General features: G+C 31.9%; 2 protein-coding genes across 3 annotated transcripts; both read left to right on the top strand.

The window, feature by feature from the left end:
• Positions 1 to 15507: 15507 nt before the first annotated feature.
• On the top strand, positions 15508 to 17303 carry LOC123654350. Of its 2 annotated transcripts, none has more exons than XR_006743226.1 (3): positions 15508 to 15788; positions 16409 to 16872; positions 17067 to 17303. XR_006743226.1 is itself a non-coding variant. In XM_045590262.1 (3 exons), the coding sequence occupies exon 2, from the start codon at positions 16449 to 16451 to the stop codon at positions 16797 to 16799; it is 351 nt and encodes a 116-aa protein (XP_045446218.1). In that variant the 5' UTR covers positions 15518 to 15788; positions 16409 to 16448; the 3' UTR covers positions 16800 to 16804; positions 17067 to 17303. The 2 variants fall into 2 exon arrangements, 1 of the variants encoding a protein (XP_045446218.1); XM_045590262.1 differs by having other exon boundaries at positions 15518 to 15788; positions 16409 to 16804.
• LOC123654349 lies at positions 17273 to 18447 on the top strand. Its single transcript, XM_045590261.1, has one exon. It carries the CDS (start codon positions 17282 to 17284, stop codon positions 18035 to 18037), a length of 756 nt encoding a protein of 251 aa, XP_045446217.1. The 5' UTR covers positions 17273 to 17281; the 3' UTR covers positions 18038 to 18447.
• The last annotated feature ends 2177 nt before the right edge of the window (positions 18448 to 20624 follow it).

The raw sequence follows: 20624 nt of genomic DNA, 5'->3' as shown, positions 1-20624 counted from the left end.
AAAAAAAATAGAATATGGTTATTTCACACACATTAGGCTTAAAATAAAATGAACTTGAAGAAATAATTTTATACGTTAAGATAAGTCGCATTCGCAGTCATGTAATAGATTTTCTTCATTAAGCTAAGTTTTACTATACTTAACGAGAAGATTAGATTAGATTAGAACTTGTTAAATGATAAAGAATCTCTTAACAAAGGCGATACAAATAATTACTATGATGATACATAGATGTGTGATACATTAATGAAACGCTCTCGCTATGATTTCAATAAATTAAGTTCACAGAACAAGTGCCTAAATAATATACTATTTTAATTAATAAATATTCGAATTCATTTTGTATTCAAGTCCGTTTTATTTACTCCGTTATATTTTATATCAATAAAGTGCCGAAGCTTATTTGTATATAATGAGAATAATGTTGAATGAATTAATTATAAGGGCTTAAAAACATAATACCAAATTAAATAGTTAATCCCATAATGTAGCAGGTTTATAATTTTTCAATTGCTAGTCAAAGGTACATATAAATATCCCGAAAGATTTCTCGTGAGCTCTCATCACCACCTAAGAAGTTGTGCAGTTTTAATTAAATTAAGCGCTAGAAAACTTAGCGGTGCCAAATTCGAATGCACGTCTGCTACAATATTTTGTCACGTGACATTCTCAGCTCTATTCTCCGAAATATCTAGTAATATACTCGTAGTGTGAAATTGTAAATGTTTTAAATAATATACCCACTGTTCAAGTATTTTATTCCTTTTGTGAGATCAGCGCGCTTCTTCTGTTCACTAATGAATGAGATTCCTTGCTCGTGACCGGGACTGAGTGACCGTTTCTTTTTGTTGAGTATTAATTTGTAGAATCGAAAGCAACGTTTACTTTTTCTGAGAGACTTTGGTATTTTACTAAAGACGTTCTTTCATTCACTAAAAAAGTCAATAATATTTGGTATGATAACATGATATTCAACAGAGCAAATAAATTGAATAATATGAACAAAGAAAGTAAAATTATCATGTGAATGTATGTCACATTATTCAAAAAAGAATCTATTTTTTATATATTTAATATCATGATATATTTTTTGTAAATTTTAATGCTTGAATGTGCTATTTATCATAACACTATACATGTTTAAGAGATTGCTACTGGTATTCTAGAATATTAGATACTAGCTGTGCTCGCGACTTCGTCCGCATGGAATATTGACTTTACATGTTCAACGCGATTATTTTAATGGCCATAACTTTTTTATTTATGAACGGATTAACATGAAACAAGCTAGAAAGCTTATATATACTAGTAAAACCACATCTAAATCGAATAAGCCGTTTCTAAGATTAGCGTGAACAAACGCACAGACAAACAGACAAAAATTCTGACAATCATTGTTATGGGTGCTATAAAGGTGCCAACAATATTTTTTCTATGTATCTTAAATATCAGACAGCGACCCGTTATATTTTTATTATATGTATTGATAAAACTACTAAATCCATTATTCTAATTACACAAAATAATTGTGTTTGCTCGCAAACGAACATAAATACCGACTTTAATATATACATCGACAACTAATATAAATAGACGAAAAAATAGTCAAGTAAATTCGAGTTATCGAAGATTACTCAAAAAATAGTTATCAGATGTCGATCAAATTTAAATGGGACAAGACAAGCATCAGCTTTCAATTAAAACCAGAATCATCAAGATTAGTACTGTAGTAAACAGTTATGAGGTGTAATAAATACAACGTAAATCGACGAAAAAATAGTCAAGTAAATACAGGTATAACTCGAACAGTACTTATCAAATTAAATTTAAATAAGACTAAATGACAAGCACCACTTTTCGATTAAAAAAAGAATAATCGATATCGGTCCACCCAGTAAAAGTTCTGAGGTACATAGATAAAATGATTCAGTCGAATTAAAAAGTCCTCTTTTTTTGGACGTCGGTTAAAAAGTTGAATTCAAAATACTTATCTACTTTAATATACCAAAATATTAACGTCCACTATAATGGGCTTAGAAGCACGGAACCATGAATATTAATTACTAATTAATTAAAAGTTTGTTACAATATAATTTTAGTTTAAAATGCTCAATTACGTAACAAATTACATGCATCACTAAAATATTAATAAGTATGTGTCTGGCGAAACCACAGTCTCAATAATTATACTACACCGTGCGCGTGGTATCATCCGCGTTAACAGAACATACAAGACCTTTACAAATATAATCAGGTTGGCAAGCACTAAATTATTTTTACTAATGGGTCCCGCAAATATTGAGACCAGTGCGTGTCAACATTTTTTTTCCAAATTAATTCGATAATACAACAGCATTTCAAAGCCAATTACATTAAATAATGTGCAAATCACCTCCGAGTCCTCCGACACACGCCCAAGTTTGTTTTTACCATGACATTTAAAAATTAAAATATTCTAGCAAATTAATCAAATTATAATAATCTTTCAAAATCTGGAGCAGCCCGACTGGGGAAGTGCCTCGACCTTACAAAAGATCACAGCTAAATAATACTGCTTTCAAGCAGTGTTGTGATTATGTGGTGAGTAAGGTGTCCAGAACATCTGGCGGGGATTGGGGTAGGGTCGTAAACGCGCTTGCGATGTTTCTAGCGTTGCAGACGTCTATAAGCTATACGCTTACCATCAGAACCTAATTGTAAATATAAAAAAACTCCTAATACTTTTTTCTTACCGCGTGCCTTATATCGTTTGGTTAATGTCTAATAAAGTAAAATTAAAATCAGAAAAAAAGTGCTGACACTTTTGAATCATCATTTTACAAATTAATTATAGTGAATTACTACTACAATGAGTGGTCTTATGGCTAATTAGCCATTTCTTCCAGGCTGATTGTTCATCATTGAATCTTGAACTGTCCCTTTAAATTCAATTGTAATCCTACTGTGAGTTCTATTTAAATTTCATATTGAGATTTCCACCAAAGGAAACTTGGTAACTATTGTCACATAGCGAAAATGTTATTGTAAATATTTATATACATTGAAAAACATTATTCATCTGCATCATTTTACATTATTTTTAAATATTCATAATATTTTAAAATTTCAATTTTTTTTTTAGTAATTACTTATATAAAATCTGCATGTAGCTTATACTATCTCATATAATATTATAGTACCTAACTAAATATAGTAACGGTCGTAACGATAATCGCTTTATTTATTGTTGTAAGTTTTAACCCTTCAAGTTTATAATTTTAAATGTTAGCCGGTCTTTTTTCATTTACTGCTATCACATATATTCTCCACCAACGTTTAAAGCCGCAATATGATGAATTTATTACACTCCAACCATTATATATTCTGTATAAAAATACGCAAAACTCAACTGAGGTAGGTCACAGCACTATATCCTGTTCAAAATCTTGAGCAGCCCGACTGGGAAAGTACCTCGACCTTAATAATACTGATCACAGCCGAAATAATATTGTTTTCAGCAGCATTGTGTTCCTGGTGATGAGTAAGGTAACCAGAGCCTTTGGAGGGGATTGGGGGTAGTTTGGCAAGCGTTTGCTATGCTTTTGGTGTTGCAAGTGTATAAGTGTAAGTATATATAGTTATGGTAATCGCGTACCTGACGCCGTAAGCTTTTTTGCCGACCTAGTTGTATTTAAAAAAAAAGTTTTTTTCTTAATTTATTTTGAATAGCTTCTGAGTTTCATGAAATACTATTCCTTTTATATAAAATATTTTATTATTATGATGTAACTATGTTCTTCAATCCGTGCTGTACCTGGTATGGAGGATTAAGCTACGATATTTTGTTTTATTTACAAAAGAGCTCTACGCCAAAGATGTGGAAAAATACAGATTCTTACTGTATTGTACAAAAGTTAAAATTACGTAAGCAATGAAGTATTTACGTGTGGATGTTACTGTAACATTTTAATAATATAATAACAAATTGTAATAATAATAACAATTTGTAAGCATTCTACAGCTGAGCATATCCTTTTTACCCTCAGAAAGAGTAGTTACGACGCATCTATAACCTAGAAGAAGAAGCTTAAAGTATTATCAATCTCTCTACTAGGCAGCTAGTTGCGAATACACTTATCATAAAATTTCTTCCAAAATCTGATGGTACGTAATCTTACATAATGTTTTCCGTCATCGCCATTACAGACAAAATTATTTTCACATTTTGGATAGGTATATCAAAGGTTTATAGGTATACCGTGCGTGAGTGACCTTGAAGTTGCCATTTCGAAATATTACACAGCAAATAATTTCGTAGTATCAATCATAGCATTGAAACTTCAAATCGTATTTGACACGCCATATTTCACCTTGGTAGGTTGATTTTTATCTGTGCCTTAGATGCCAAATACTAATATCTGCTCTATACTCAACATTTTTTTTTTACTTTTATATTACAAAGGTAGCGAACAAGCGTAAGATCTGGTGGTAAGCAGATGTCGTAGGCGAAGAATGCCTGCAATGCCAAGATCAACAAGCAGTTTCTAACTGTACTCCTGACCCTCACAGGACCTCTGGCTCCCTTACTCGCCACAGGCCACAACATTACTTGAGAGATTATTTAGCTGTAATCTTCTGTAAGGTCGGGCTGTTAAAGGCCAAATTCTGAACAAGATATTTCCCACTGCGGCCTATGTTAATAGAAAAATAATATATAAACAGTTGTTATCTACATGATTATTACCTGATTATTACATGATTATTACATGATTATTAACTATCACACATAATATCTTGATGAACTAATAAAAAGCTCACGAGCCACTAATACAAAGCACAATCAAATGGCTAAAAGAAAATTAAGATATCCATAAAATGGTTTAAATATTATTTTATAAAAATCTATATATATAGATTAAAACAATAAATAAACGCTGTTTTTAACTACACAAGTCACTTTAACCAATTTTTTTTTAAATATTTCATTCTTCAATATTCATGTATCTTTTTGAATCTTCTCAAATTTATCCAGTGTTTAGGATGTGTCATTTAATACTTTGGTTGAACTCCTCCGACACCTAATTGCTTTAGACATCCAATTAGTTCAACAAAACCGCTTCAACCATAGATTGTTCAACTCACCTTGGTTTGTTGCTCTGTGTGCGTGTATTTGTAATTATGCAACTTTGATCTGTGTGATCGTGATGACTGTAGTAGTCTAGTTCATTTTTACGAAAGGTTTATATTAATGATAACTCGACCTATTGTTAAGTGGCTATCAACTCTTGGACATCTTTAACGTTATCAACACTTTATTCTTGGAAACTCCAAAATTATAGCGCTCGGGAACACCTCGGAAAAAAGGTCATTATACAACTGTACACATAATAATAGCATAAAATAAGTAGCGAGATTGATAATTTATACTGCGGCGTAGGTGATAAAGAAGTGACGGTGACACCAAGTCGAAAAGCTATTCAGAATACTCCCCATTCGATAAATGGTAAAAAATACATAGAGTAAAAGATTACACATAAAAGTTCTAAACCGTCTGTGAGTTTAGGATCGTTGATAAATTGAAGTGCCCAGCGGTGAATGGAGTCGAGTGATTAAAGATTCCGATTGACGTTTGCTTACTATTGTTAGACTGATAGTTCAACAAAAAAATATAATTGTGTTTGCTCGTAAACGAAAACAAAAACCGACTTCAGTTACATCATAGTAATACAACGTAGATCGACGAAAAAATAGTCAAGTAACTACGCGTTATCAAAGATTACTCAAAAAGTAGTTATCAGATCTCAATAAAATGTATATGTGACCACATGATAAACATCAGCTTTCGACTAAATTAAAAATTATCAAAATCGGTACACCCAGTGAAAAGTTATTGCGGATTTTCGAGAGATTCCCTCCATTTCTCTAGGATTCCATAATCAGATCCTGGTTTCCTTATCATGGTACTAAACTAGGGATATTTACTTTCCAACGAAAAAAGAATTATCAAAATCGGTACACCCAGTAGAAAGTTATGCGGTATAATACAACGTATGTCGACGAAAAAAGCGTCAAGTAAAAACGCATTATTAGATATAACTCGAAAAGTAGTTGTTAGATCTCAAATAAATTTAAATGGGACCAAATGACACACACAACCTTTCGATTAAAAAAAAATTGTCGAAATCGTACCACCCGGTCAAAAGTTCTGATGTAACATACATAAAAAAAAAATACAGTCGAATTGAGAACCTGCTCCTTTTTTGGAAGTCGGTTAAAAAGCGGACTGAGTTAAAAGAAAAAAAAATGTTGTGTTTTTTTTTTCGAATAATACTTATTGCTATAATATTATTATTATTAATACCTTTAACTTGTACGTTTTCTATAATTAAACATTAATTAATAGATAAATAACAAGAATATTGATTCTTTTGATATAAATAGTAATAATAAAATTGAATATGAGATAACTTAAAAATTGTAAATTTTTTGATTAAATTGAATTTTCAACTGAATTCCAGTAAAGTATCTGTTAATATTTAGTTGTTAAGTTGTGAATTGTAAATATGTATAAAATAAACAAAAATTTACGGCCAGGTAAAATTTCAGTCTAAATTTACATTAATTAATCTGACAAAGTCAATGTACCTACTGACAACAGACATCAATTTGAAATTAACAGCGATCTACCTCGTTATCGTTGTGAATTATTCCAATAAACTGTGAGCCATAAAACTAAAATATCCGATTATAATTGAATGTATTATGCCCGAAACGAATAGACACAAAAATTCACCTTTTTTATGAAACTAAATAGTATTATATCTTACTAATGTATTCAAAAGATGCGTTTTACTTTACATACTTTGTGACTCTTTTGACCCAGTACTGGTAGATAGGTATCAAGAAAGACGGAAACCGCTGCCTTCGCGTGTGTTACTACGTAGTATACATTAACAGCGAGGCCAAAGTTCTAAGGTACTGAAAGGTCAACCTTCGTACGTAAATCAGTTGTTATAGGTACCGCTAAGAAATAACATGTACATTATTACGAGCAGACATGCTCATACATATAACTTTTGTTTACCAATGTTCATTTTAGCGCATAGTTTTACGGGGTAGGTATAAGTAAAATTTAACTATTAGTATTTTAGAAAACCTACGCAAATCCGTAACGTTGTAAAGACGGAAAAAGATAATTTTCAAAAAATACTATAGTAGGACTACAATTTTATTCGGACTTTTATCGTTTTAAAGGAAGTGTGTTCTTATAAATCTCAACACATGACTTTTCTTTAATCTAAAGTTCTAACTCAGCTCGAACGATGTTACAGGAAACGACAAGTTATAATTAATTATAACTTGAGGACGAGTATGGAAATATTAGGTCGGGTCAAGGTGTGATTTTACAAAATTAATTTAAATAAATTTATATATATATATATATATATATACATGTAACATTTGAGTCGATAGCTTGCCGTTTTTTCGTAGGTAGTGACAGGATTCCGTTGCTATAGAAATATTGGGACGTCTCATTAAAAAACCGCGTCAACTAGTTTTGACAGACCTCTCTTAATGTTAACTTTACACTACCTATAACGAATTCTGAAGAGACTGAAACAGATGAAAATCTAAGTGTGCATGATAGGGGCTATATGTGGATGCAATATGACTTCCAGTTCAACTCTCTTACTCAAACTCTCTCAATTTTTGTTGAGTGGCTAAAGTCAAACGTTGTCGTGATGCTTTTATCTTTTTTCACACACTTTTTTTAAGTAAAGCTTTTATGGCAAACATTATAAATGTACCAAACTTCTTCGTTGGATTCACCCATTTTGGCAGACGGAAAAACAAATGAAAAATGGTATTTTACGTTTTAATTTCATTTTAAAATGTCACCTTTTCATGCTATGAAAACCTGCCAGTAAGCTACATCATCATCATCATCATCATTTCAGCCTAATACAATCCACTGCTGGACATAGACCTCCACAAGTTCGCGCTAAAAATGCCGTGAATTCATGTGTGTTGCCCATAGTCACCCTGCTGGGCAGCCGGGTTGGTGACCGCAGGGCTGGCATTGTCGCACCGAAGACGCTGCTGCCCGCCAGCAAGCAACAATATAACCAAAAAAATTTTATTGAAAAAATACGAAAATACGAAAAAGACTTTCTCCGACCTATTTATTATATTAGTTCACATATATATAATAACAACTGATTTTGAAATTAATATAATTTTTTTATATTACTTAATTTTTTTGTTAATATACAAACGCTTTTCATACCCGCTGCTATAGTCTTTTTGAAACAAACTAAGTGCAAGCATGTGTGCAGTTATATATACGTAGGTACATAAATAGGTTATTTATACGTCAAATACAGATCAGACAGACGTGCTGTCCGAAAAAAGCTCTGTCGTCCGATAGAAATCTCATCCATTCAGATTCCATGCAATGATACCAATATATAATAGTAATCAGTCCGTTGTTTGTTAAAAGTTCAGCCACATCTAGATGTACGAGTATGTATATTTCTCATTAATCTGTACGTGGCTGTGTACTTATATAGAATGTTTTATCTTTTGTAATTACGACTACTGCCATTAAATGTTGAAAACAGATTAAGGTTTTCTGATATTTAAGATAAACAATTAATCGTATTAATAATTTACGTAGAACTTTGATTTAATTGGTAGTATAAATATAGATTCTACACAAATTAAACATCAAACATTATAACGATGTATAATTATGCTGATCGCAACATGTTAATAACTAATTATTTTATTATATCATTAACTGACCCGGCGAACTTTGTAGCGCCTCAGAATGATATAATGAGTAAAAAATAAACAGGTAACTAAACCTTAGCAAAAAAAGAAAAAAAACATAAGCAAAAACATTCTCCGCAAAAAAAAAAAAAATATATATATATATATGTAACAACTACATGCCAATTTACAATTTCTGAATGCACCCCGTTTGACAAGTACGAACGTATGGGAAAATAAAATTGTTGCTTTTAGAGTTTTTCTTGCAATTTCTTGATATTGTGAACCACCTTAACTTTTACAAATATTTCGAAATAAACCAAATCGGTGTAACCTTTCTTTACTTTTCGTGATAATAACAAACGTCATTTCATTTATACATATAGTCTATCTTTCATTACACATATAGTATATATACTGTAAAAATTAATTTGGTTAATTGAGCGACGCTATAATATTTTAATTGGGTGTAAATATTTATTCAGTATACACACACTAAAAATATAATTAGACATTTGCAATCATTAACCAGATTTTAACTATTATTTATTACAAAATTATATTATATGCATACAATTTCATCTAGTCTGTATTGCAATGGTCTTGAAACTGTTGAACGTACATTACGTCGTAGATATATTATAGTACCTACTTCAGAGCTTTGTTTCTCATGTTCCTAATCATAAAGCAAATTTCCAAGTCTTTGATTTTGGTTAGAAACTTATTTAACCTATGCACGGACTGAATTTAACTTATACATTAGATAAGGTAAAACTATTGACATAAAACTATATATGTATATTGTAATGGTAAGTTTAAATTATTGTAGTACCTATGTAAAAATTATACGAGTAATAATTTAGGAAGACTTCAGTGACTTTAAATGCTGGTTAATTGTATTTTGATCAATTTTTATCCATACTAATACTATAAAGAGGTCAGATTTGATTGTTTGTTTGTTTGCATTGAATAGGCTCCGAAACTACTGAACCGATTTGAAAAATTCTTTTACAGTTGGGAAGCTACACTATCCTCGGGTGACATTGGCTATATTATATTATTATATTGAATTTTTGTTTAATACCCATGCGAAGCCGAGGCGGGATGCTAGTATATAATAATTTAGTACATTAATAGACTCTCGTTTATATTGATGTTAAAATTATTTAATCTTCTAATAGCATAAACAGGAAATATTCGTTTTCTGTTTTTTTTTTCTATATCGGATGAACTTACAAACTATTTTTCCAATTTTAAGAATTCTTTTGCTAGTAGAATATACGTTCGTAGGTTATATGAGTATTTAAAGAGAGAAAACGGAACAATCAAAATTGCTCAGTCCAGTATATTGCTAATGTGTTATAATTATGAAGAAAATTAATCATGCGTCAGGAAAGTCAGTAAAGTTAGTCAACTTATACGTCATTTTTATCATGTAATTATCCTTGCGGTTTAGACAATCACATTATTCACATTTCGTGTAATAAATGTGACGGAATTACTGCGTCAGAGTTCTATTCGCCAAGCCATCGATATTGACATTTTGTATTTGACTTGTACACGTTAGTGTTGTGATGTCACATTTTATCGGATGTGGTAAGATTACATAACTGAATTACGTCGTACTTCTTACAATTTTAATATTACTATATATGTTGCGGTACTGTGTGGCTACGGTACTAAAGAATATAGCCACCCCCTCTCTTCGCGTGGGTGTCGTAAGAGGCGACTAAGCGATAACACAATTCCGCTACCACGTTGGAACTTAAAAAGCCGACCGGTGGCGGGAGAACCATCTAACTGCTGGCTTTGAAATACACAGGCCGAAGACGGGCAACAGCGTCTTCAGTGCGAAAAGGCCAGTACTGCGGTCACCAACCCGCCTGCCCGGCGTGGTGACTATGGGCAAAACACATGAGTTCACGTTATTTTTGGCGCAAACTTGTGGAGGCCTATGTCCAGCAGTGGATGTATAGGCTGTAATGATATATGTTACGATCGTCGGGACATAAGGCATAAAGAAGTTGATCTATATTATAAAGGTTCTATTATCTTAATGATTTGTATTCCAATAATACAGATAGAGATAAAAATTCAGTAATAAGATAAGTACAATAAAATAAAACAAAGAATCCCTAATTACGCTTCAGCCTGTAATATCCCACTACTGGGCATAGGCCTCTTTCCCCATGTAGAAGAAGGATCAGAGCTTAATCCACCACGCTGCTCCAATGCGGGTTGGCGGATATATTCCCTACTATGTGTAAGAAGCGCTATCAGGTGTACATAATAACAACCGGGACCGACGGCTTAACGTGTTCTCCGAGGCACGGTGGGGAAGACCCACAGGGACTGCACAAACAAAACAAACAAAACAAATTCCTAATTTTATTTTAATTAATCCATTCTTCTAAATATATTAAGCGTTACGTTTATTAAATTTAAATCATTTATGTTAATAAACACCTAAATCGAAACGAAAATTGTTCGCCATTTCACTGCGACACGATATAAATATTGAAACTAATGCATATCGTCCCAAAATTCGAAAATGTTGAATAATTCATCGCACCTTAAAAACTATTTATGAATATGAGTATAAAATATGTATGAAATTTATTAAACCACGCTATTTTGTGACAGGTCTGGTAACAATCACGATTCACGATTCTGCCTGTAACATCCCACTGCTGGGCATAGGCTTCATTCTCCATGTATGTAAAGAAAGACTCGAACAGTGCCATCAATATATTTAATTTTAAAGGAATCAAAAATTATCAATAATTTTTGATTCATTATGAATTACTAAATTACCCACAAAAAATACTTCTTATAAAAATTTTCAAAATAATTATGTAATTATGAACATAGTAGTTACTGGTAGAATATCACGAGTCCGTCATTATACAAAATTAGAGTTTCCAAATAGGATAACATTCGTATTTCAGACTTAACAGTTTCAGTTGTGACTGTTGTGTTTTGCTGCAGTAAGCTTGTTTGACAGCTGTTTTAATAATGAAACAGGTCTGTTTCCCCGCGGTACATGTTCTTGTATTGGAAATAGCGGAAACATAAATTTTTCCCCGAGGCCCTTATATTATATTTACGCCTATTAGCACGACCCGAGGCACAATCCTGTTATTACAAGCGTGTCACAATAGAAAATCAGGGATCGATAAGTAATTTCGATTTTTTATTATTATTATTGAATATTTTTTTTTAAATATTATTGTAGTATAAAAGGGCCTTAAATTGCACATGCTTTTTTGAAATATCTTGCATTATGTTTACCTTACATGCGATTATTACATAAGTGACTTAAAATTGACAGTCCAGTGACTGCCGAGTAAACCTAGGACATAATTATATGTTTCTTGTAGTTTGTTAGCTTTTCCTTTAACTGAATGTGTTGAGTATACCACAGTTGTATCATAATTAATCACGATATACTCATAATGTTTTGAGATAACGGGACAGTGAAATAATGTTGATAATATTTAAAAAAAACACGTAGTGTCGTACTTGAGGGTGGACATAAGGTAAAGGTTATATGAAAATGATTTGGTATAGCATCGAAAATATTTCACATCATGGCTAATAAAAGCCGCCGTAACTTTCAACCAGTATGGTTTTTAGCCACTGAGCGACCTCTGTCGAGCAATCGATATTAGGCGTTCAGTTGAATGGTATTGCTACTGTTCAATGGAAAGCCGATCCAAGTAACCGGCTGTTTTAAAAATTGGCTACAACTATGCATTAAAAGCATTTAGATAACTTTTAATGTACGAGATTAGCGTGATTTTAAAGTTTAAAATAATTTAGGTTCTACGTGTTAAACACGTAGTAATTAACAAAATTTAATCAAGTAATAATTTTATTATGATACGTAATTAATAAACGCCACAACTAATTTACAATTTGCAGGAATCATCAGCCTATAATTTTTAAAGAAAAGATATTGAATTTTGCGTGTAATATTAAAAACGCTAATCAATTTGATCGAATAGCACAGATAAGCGTTTCAGCGAAATTTTAGTCGGTCATAGTTTTGTATATACCATGAATTAAAAAACATAAAGATCTTTAATTAGCCGTTGGCTCAGGTTATGTAATAATATTAACAAAATAATAATACTCAAGATATTTCTGTACATACTGTATATCTACATGTTACCGACGGCAATTATTATACTCCTATTTTTTTTTTGTACGTTCAATCCAGGGAGGAAAAACGTTAATAAAAACAGCATGTAGTATATATATTAATTTTTGCATCATATAGCTATTGGATTATATCATATAGGTATGTTTGTAATATTATTTTATATATGACACGGAGATTGAGATTTATATATGGCGATAGATTTTATATATTACGAGTTATAATTAAATACTTCCAAGAAGTTGGAGATATTATCGTACATCTCGACGACCGTTGGCAAGATTTAAATATTCACTAAAACTTTCTGTGATGAAATTGTGATATTTAAAAAGTTTAAAAGAATAAAAAATACTAATTAAATTTAAATATAACATAAATTCATATACTGCGAAATTTTAATCAACAATAATAATAAATCGCGCGATTCAAGTACTCGTATTACAATTCAATCAATTCGATTAAGTTATTTAATGGTTTCTTTGCTTGTTTAACGTGAAAGGTGAATCTCATTATAAGCTTTTTTTATATTATATAAATTGTGTGATGACGCTATACATATTTGATAGCACAATTTTTAAAGTAAAATTGTTATTCCTTTTAGCGTTAAGTTTTTTTACTTTTAATTTTAATTACTTGAAGGATAACAGGTAACTTTTATTATTTGATAATACTATTGCGCCTATACGTAAATAAAAACTTTCTTTATCAAAATGTATTTTTGTTTTCAAGTATGTACCTTAACTAAGAGAAGAATTGGGTAAAAACATGCAACGAAAAGTTATAAACACCAGTTTTAATGAAGAATAGTGGGTTAGAATCACGCTATTTTAAAACACTTAAGTTTAGATATTTTAATGAATTATTTAAAAAATGTTTGACTTGACTAATTTGATAAAAACCATAAATGTTATCATTATAAAAGTAATAAAATGCTAATACAATTATTACATCGTATGTATAATATTTATGTGTTTTATATATAATATAGGTCACATTTTGGTAAGTTTTCTTTTTATGTTTCGTCTATTTTTCTAATTATTTACTTAAATATGTTCTAGCTATGAACTAGATACCTACACCTTTACATAATAATTATGTTGACTATGATACGTTGATTTTGATATATTTAAATAAAAATTTCCCTGACCTATTTACCTTTATTGTACGATAATTTTTTCGGACGATATTCCTGTTCACGTCTGACATTGAAAACTATATATTTTCTTACATATATTTGTTACACAGTCCTGTCACCCTTATTTTCTTCTTTATTTTTGCCTTTTAATTACCCGGGATTAAACGTGATAAATTATGTCATAAGGTTGTAGCCTGTGCCGTAGTCTCTTCAAAAGTTTTGTAATCCGTTCTGAAATCAATAAAGCTTACGACAGAGTTGATTGTTTGTTCGTTAGGTGTAGCCTGTATTTTCATACGATAATGTTATCTTATTTATCATAATTTATCGTATAATTACGTAATTATTGCCTTAAAATATAATATTATAATATCGTGTAGGCACAATGTATTTATACAATGTTTCTGTCTTTTTCCACTTGATATTTAAGAACAATAAGTCAATATGAAACACAAGCCATATTCGTGTACAATTCAAAAATTTAATTTGTTTTATTATATTCGATCTATGATTGTTTTGTGCTGGTTACACCTTTATTATTTATTACTTAAATTTCTTGGTGCGTATAAAACATACAGAGACCTTTGTTTTAGATCCTGCCATTAAATTGAACTATATGATGTTATAGCGATCATAATAATTAATATTATGCGAAAATTACTGTTTTAAAGGTACCTTAAAAATACAACAATAAAGTGATATCTAAACAACACCTTATAAGAAGCATATAATTTTATTAAATAAATAAAAACAGTCAAAACATAAAAAAATATTTAAAGTCATCATAAATATTTCTTCGAATCAATCCTGATGTCAGCTGAGTCACGGGAAAGCTTTGGCAATGATATTATTACTCACGTTTATCGCCCCCGCCATTGGAGAGTCATCACACGGTCTTCGTCTCCTGACGCATGCCATCTATTTCCAGCGCGGGCAGTGCACTGCAAGCTTATTGGTCTCATTTGTAAAGGTCTTTTTCGGATGCTTGTCTTCACCCTTTAACATTCCAATTTCATTTATTTTAGGAACATTTTTGAGCACTGTATCTATAAATATACATATTATTGACTCATATATGCGTATATATGAACAACATAGCCAATGTTGTGCAATATATAAATTTTCTACACAAATATTATGAAACTAAACGAAAAAAAGGCTGCATGGACTATTAATTATTATTTTATATCAGGAGATATTAGTAAAAGAAATATTTTCTGTAGCCATTATATAATACCATTATATAATATAGCACATAGGTTTGTTGGAATATGCTTATGAGTCGTTTGTTTAATTTACAAAAGTTCCTCGAATAGCGTAACTAATACGAAGCTGGTTAAATGCGAATTAATTACATAAATATTATTCAAAAGACAAATTAATTTCACTACTTTTAATATATAAAACAAAAAAAAGTTCAATCATATAAGTATTTTATAGAACATTGCATTACATATTTTACTGAATTATCAAAATCGGGATTTATTAGTTTGGAATAATAATTACAAGGGATAAATCAGATATTTTGGCCAACCCCGAGACGCAGATGTATAACAAACACACATACCAACACCCACGCAAAGCTCCGGACGAAACAAAACGACACAGCGCGCTTCATCAGTTTACTCGCAGTCTTTAGCAAAGCAACGTCTCAGACAATTGAAAATTGAATTTAAGAAAAAACACAAATTATTACCAAAGTGTCTTGTGCGGTATAAACAGTTTTCTTTGAAAAATAAGGTAACTCTTTTAATATTTTTGTTTTGTATTTACTGGGTAATATTTTTTAACCCAAATCAGGTTAAATTTATTTGATGGATACCTGTGCGTATCTTTAATTTAGAACAACATGTTACACGTTTATGAAGGCCTAACAAAATAAAATTTAACGAAGCAGATAAATTATTTCAAAATAATATAAATTGTTTCTTCAATGTTGATCGTATTATGTTTTTCGGTTTTTATTGAAGAAAATTGTTAGTTTTATATAGTTGTTTCAATCGTTTAATTTAAATGAATTTTCTATTGAATACTACTTTAGGTACCATATGAAATATTTCTTACAGTATATACCTAAATGATTTCTTCGTTAAAAACTATAGAAGTCAGTTTGCTCTGAAAACTTCACAAAGCAAATTTAAATGCCTCCCAATCATCATGCTGTTGGCTTTCCGCCAACTAGTACTATCAAATTCTATCGAATTAGGATTTCTCATATTGCAAACGTATTTAAAGTTCTTGTCAAATCAATTATTTTTATTTTGTATGTCCATACATAGTACAATAAAGCTTTAACCTGTATGAATATTATATTAAAAATTAGATATCAATAACAACAACAGTATTTTATTTTATTCTAGGCAGTACTACATTCTATAAAAAAAACTAAGACTTATAACAATGTCTGAAACTAAGACTTTGGAAGCTGGTCAACAGCTTGTTAAGAAAACAATGGATGAATTAATTCAACAAAAACAAACGACCGAAAAAGTTACAATTCAAGCTAGACAGGAGTTTCGTGAACATTACCAAGAGAGTTATGAAGAAGAATTTGAGGAAGAAACTTTTATTGATGAATTTGGAAATGAAACTACGAAACGAGTAGAATCTAGCAGCGAAAGCAAGGAACACACTAGGAGTGCTGATGTAAAAGTGAAAGCAACTGGATTAAATGCTGAACAAGTAAAAGCTCTAACAGATTGTGCAAATGAAGCCGGACAGTTAGCGCTCGACTCTAAGCCTGCCAACTAAACAATGTAATCATCATCATTAATTAAAAGTCTAAAATGTCTACAAGGTTTAATGATACATTAAAAGATAAAATGTGGGTTAAACTTCTAAAAATAGCTTAGGACTACAAAGGTTGTTCGAGATGCACAATATCCCAGTAAATTATATATCCGATCCTTCCATCCTTCGTTTAAATTTCGCATGAGTTCACTTAAAATTTTACGTACAATACTATAACGTGACACATTGATCATTAATTATTCATTTAACTTAATCAATTTGTTTCAGGTGTTCTATGATTGTGCGTGAGGTGTTCTGAAAAAGTGATAAAGACTGTTGCCAGTGATCCTTAAAATATATATAAAGTTTAGAATTTTAAAAATGTAATATACGCGATATGAATAATAAATATATAATTAAATGAAAAATGGCTTGTTAAAGAGTGTTTTTCGATATTCTAAAGTAGGTGTTAGTCTAATTAATAGAATTTATTATTTTTTAAAATGGAGGAGGAAGATGAGGAAAGAAAAAACCGCAGGCCAAAACTTGCAGTTATTAGCTCTTTGAACACCCGTGTCATACATTCCTCCCTGGAGGAAGGTACTGTTCGGCAACAAGTTTCATCTGAGTCTAACGATGTAAACACAGTATCAAGTATCTCAACAGCTCAGTATAGTGATAGAAGTTTTGTGTCCAAAGCGAGTACATTTTCGCGAAGTGGCACTTCCAGTTCTAGTCAGGAGGAATGTGAGGTAGCTCAAACAACAGTAACGAGTGGCCAATACTTGGCAGCTGAACGAGTTGAAACAGCGAGATCAATGGAAAGTCTTCGGCCTATCAAAGACACATCGCCGGCACGCCCTGCGAGTTCCTGTACATCTGTTCGTGTGCACCGTAGTTCATTTTTAACAGCAAGTGAACGTGATGTCAGAGAAACGCGAGGTATTCCAGCTCGCAGAGCTTTGTCAGGCGAGGACATGGGTAATGCAGAAAAAAGACGAGGCCTTTTTGCATGTACTGAACGACGTGCTCTACAACAGCTGAGTTTACCACCGCCGGATCGCCGTTTGACAATTTTAAGTCCACATAGCCCAATGGCATCCGGGGAACTTCAATGGCCGGTTTCTTCGGGTATCCGCGGTCGTCGAAAGAAAGGAATGGTGTTACCGAAATTAATTCTACCTCGCAGTGACTCCGATGGCTCAGATGTATTTTTTGAAAGGTGCTTATGTTATTTACTTAATTTTTTTTTACATTGACTTCATGTGTCTATATTTATTGTTAAAAATAGTCAAAAAAATATTAACTTTCAAATCCTAAAAAATGGAGTTATAGGATAACTCGTAAAAGATCGAGTTTCAATGTATATGTTTACATAAGAATTATTTGGCAATCATCTCGTATTATCTTTGCAGTAAAAAATAAACATTAAACATGCAAGGTAGTTGAAATAAAAAGAAACAGTTATGTTCAACACTGATGCCAATTTCTAGAAAACATATGATCTGCTAAATTTGCGTCAATACTAAAATAACGATGTTTACGCATTTCACTAATCAAAACCTATTTATTTTCATTGAACTTTTTTTTGTTTTTTCGGTTTACTTAAACAGTAAATCAAACAATAGCTTGATATTTTTGTTGGAAATAATAAATGGCTGAAAATAAATAAGAATTTTTATTTTTATTTCACGTGTTGTTTTGTTCACGTTAATTTAAAAAAGTTTTACTTTTATTTTGGAACTCTAGCACAAACAGAATATTGTCAATAAATTTGAATATAATAATGCAAAAAGCTTAACATTACCCTTAAATTCCGTATTCTTATAGTGATCATAGTGATACATTTCCAAATCTACTTTTTTTAAAGGTTATAAGTAATCAATCAGAAAAATTACTCACTGCATTAAAAATAACTCTTCGTATAATGTTAATATTTAAAAAACTGTAACAGATATATCTTTAGACATATTCTCCGCTTATATTATACCCGACGCTTATAGTACCTTCTCATGAGTAAATTAGATGAAAGTTGCTTAAAAAAAATAAGTATGTAATACGAAGTATCGATCCAGTAAATTTTAAAGTGAATTCGAGCGGCCAATTTTAATGTTATGTACGAACAGTTTGAGATCTTAAGTAAGGGCTTAGGATAATCTTCACCGTGATAGTAGAATTTTCAGGGTAATAGTTTGCATAGAGAAACAATAATGATCTTGAAATGAGAACTGAAAATATTTTACACACACAAAATGACTTGCAGTTTACCCTAAACTTTACATGAAAAATTAGGAAAACCAGCCAGTGTAGTTTTGTATTACGTAGAATTTCTGTCTGGATAAATAAAATAAAACGAGCAACGTAATGTGACTGTATATGAAACGTGTTTTGATGATTAATTATCCGTTGTACGATGTTACAACCAAAATAATTAAATTATTATTTATCTTACTATTATTTCGTCTATTAGTGATCATATATTATAGCCACATATTAATGATATGGTGTAATTGTTTTAAACAGCAAAAAAATAAGTATTTATATGTTATTAAAAATTGCCTAACTACGTTAAACTTTTATGATCAAACATTTAAATTTTCCAAGACGCTTAATGAAAAAAACATGAAGATAATTACTTTACGATTTTCCTCGGGCGTGGGGTAAGACAGGGAGATGTAATATCACCGAAACTGTTTACCTCTGCGCTGGAGGATGTCTTTAAGACCTTGGATTGCGGGGAACGAGGCATCAACGTCAATGATGAATACATCTCTCACCTTCGTTTTGCCGACGATATTGTCATCTTTACGGAGACGTTAGATGAGCTAGGCCTAATGCTGGCTGGCCTAAACGAGTTCTCCCGACGGGTCGGTCTCGGTATAAACTTGGACAAAATGAAAGTTATGTGTAACAACCAAGTCATACCGAGACCGGTATAGGTCGATGGTACCCTTTTCGAAGTTGTTCAGGATTATACCTATTTACCTAGGCCATACCATCCAACTAGACCGTAACAATTTTAAGAAGGAGGCCGATAGGAGAATTCAATTGGGCTGAGCAGCGTTTTTTTTTTATGTCACTAGGTCGGCAAACAAGCGTACGGCTCATCTGATGGTAAGCGATTACCGTAGCTTATAAACACCTGCAACACCAGAAGCATCGCAAGCGCGTTGCCGACCCAATCCCCGATCCCCCCAGGCGTTTGGCAGGCTTCGTCGAGTCTTCACTTCGAAGATTCCGCAATGCGTCCAGCCTATGTTATACGGAGCCGAGACGTGGACACTGACGAAGGGACTGGTTCACATGTTTAAAGTCGCTCAACATGCAATGAACCGGCTATGTTTGGGGTTTCTCTCAAAGATTAGAAATGAGACTATCCGCAAGAGAATGAAAATTATTGTCATACCCCACAGAATTAGCAAGTTGAAGTGGCAGTAGGCTGGTCATCTGTGTCGCAGGACCGATGGCCATTGGAGCAGACGGGTTCTGGAACGGAGACCGCGTCTTGGCTAAATGCAGTGTGGGACGTTCTCCAGCCCATTGGACCGACGATCTACGTAAGATTGCCGGTGCAGGCTGGATGAGGATTGCGGAAAACCGGGATGTCTGGCGCGAACTTGGGGAGGCCTATGTCCAGCAGTTGCCTGTAATAGGCTGAGCTGACTGACTGACTTTACGATTTAGTAAAAACCAAAGAAGAAAAACAATATCAAGAAAAATCATTATTTTTTTTCCTAATTATTATTAAAAGCAGTTTCAAAAAAAAACTTGTGTATGTAATTGCAGCTCAGTCTTATTTTGAATTAATATAAAAAGTCACTATATACTTTGATTATATCTAAAAAC

Source organism: Melitaea cinxia, chromosome 6 (genome assembly GCF_905220565.1).
Source record: "Melitaea cinxia chromosome 6, ilMelCinx1.1, whole genome shotgun sequence".
NCBI classification, from domain to species: domain Eukaryota; kingdom Metazoa; phylum Arthropoda; class Insecta; order Lepidoptera; family Nymphalidae; genus Melitaea; species Melitaea cinxia.
The sequence above is the reverse complement of the archived record's forward strand: the minus strand, read 5'-3'. Positions and strand labels throughout refer to the sequence as shown.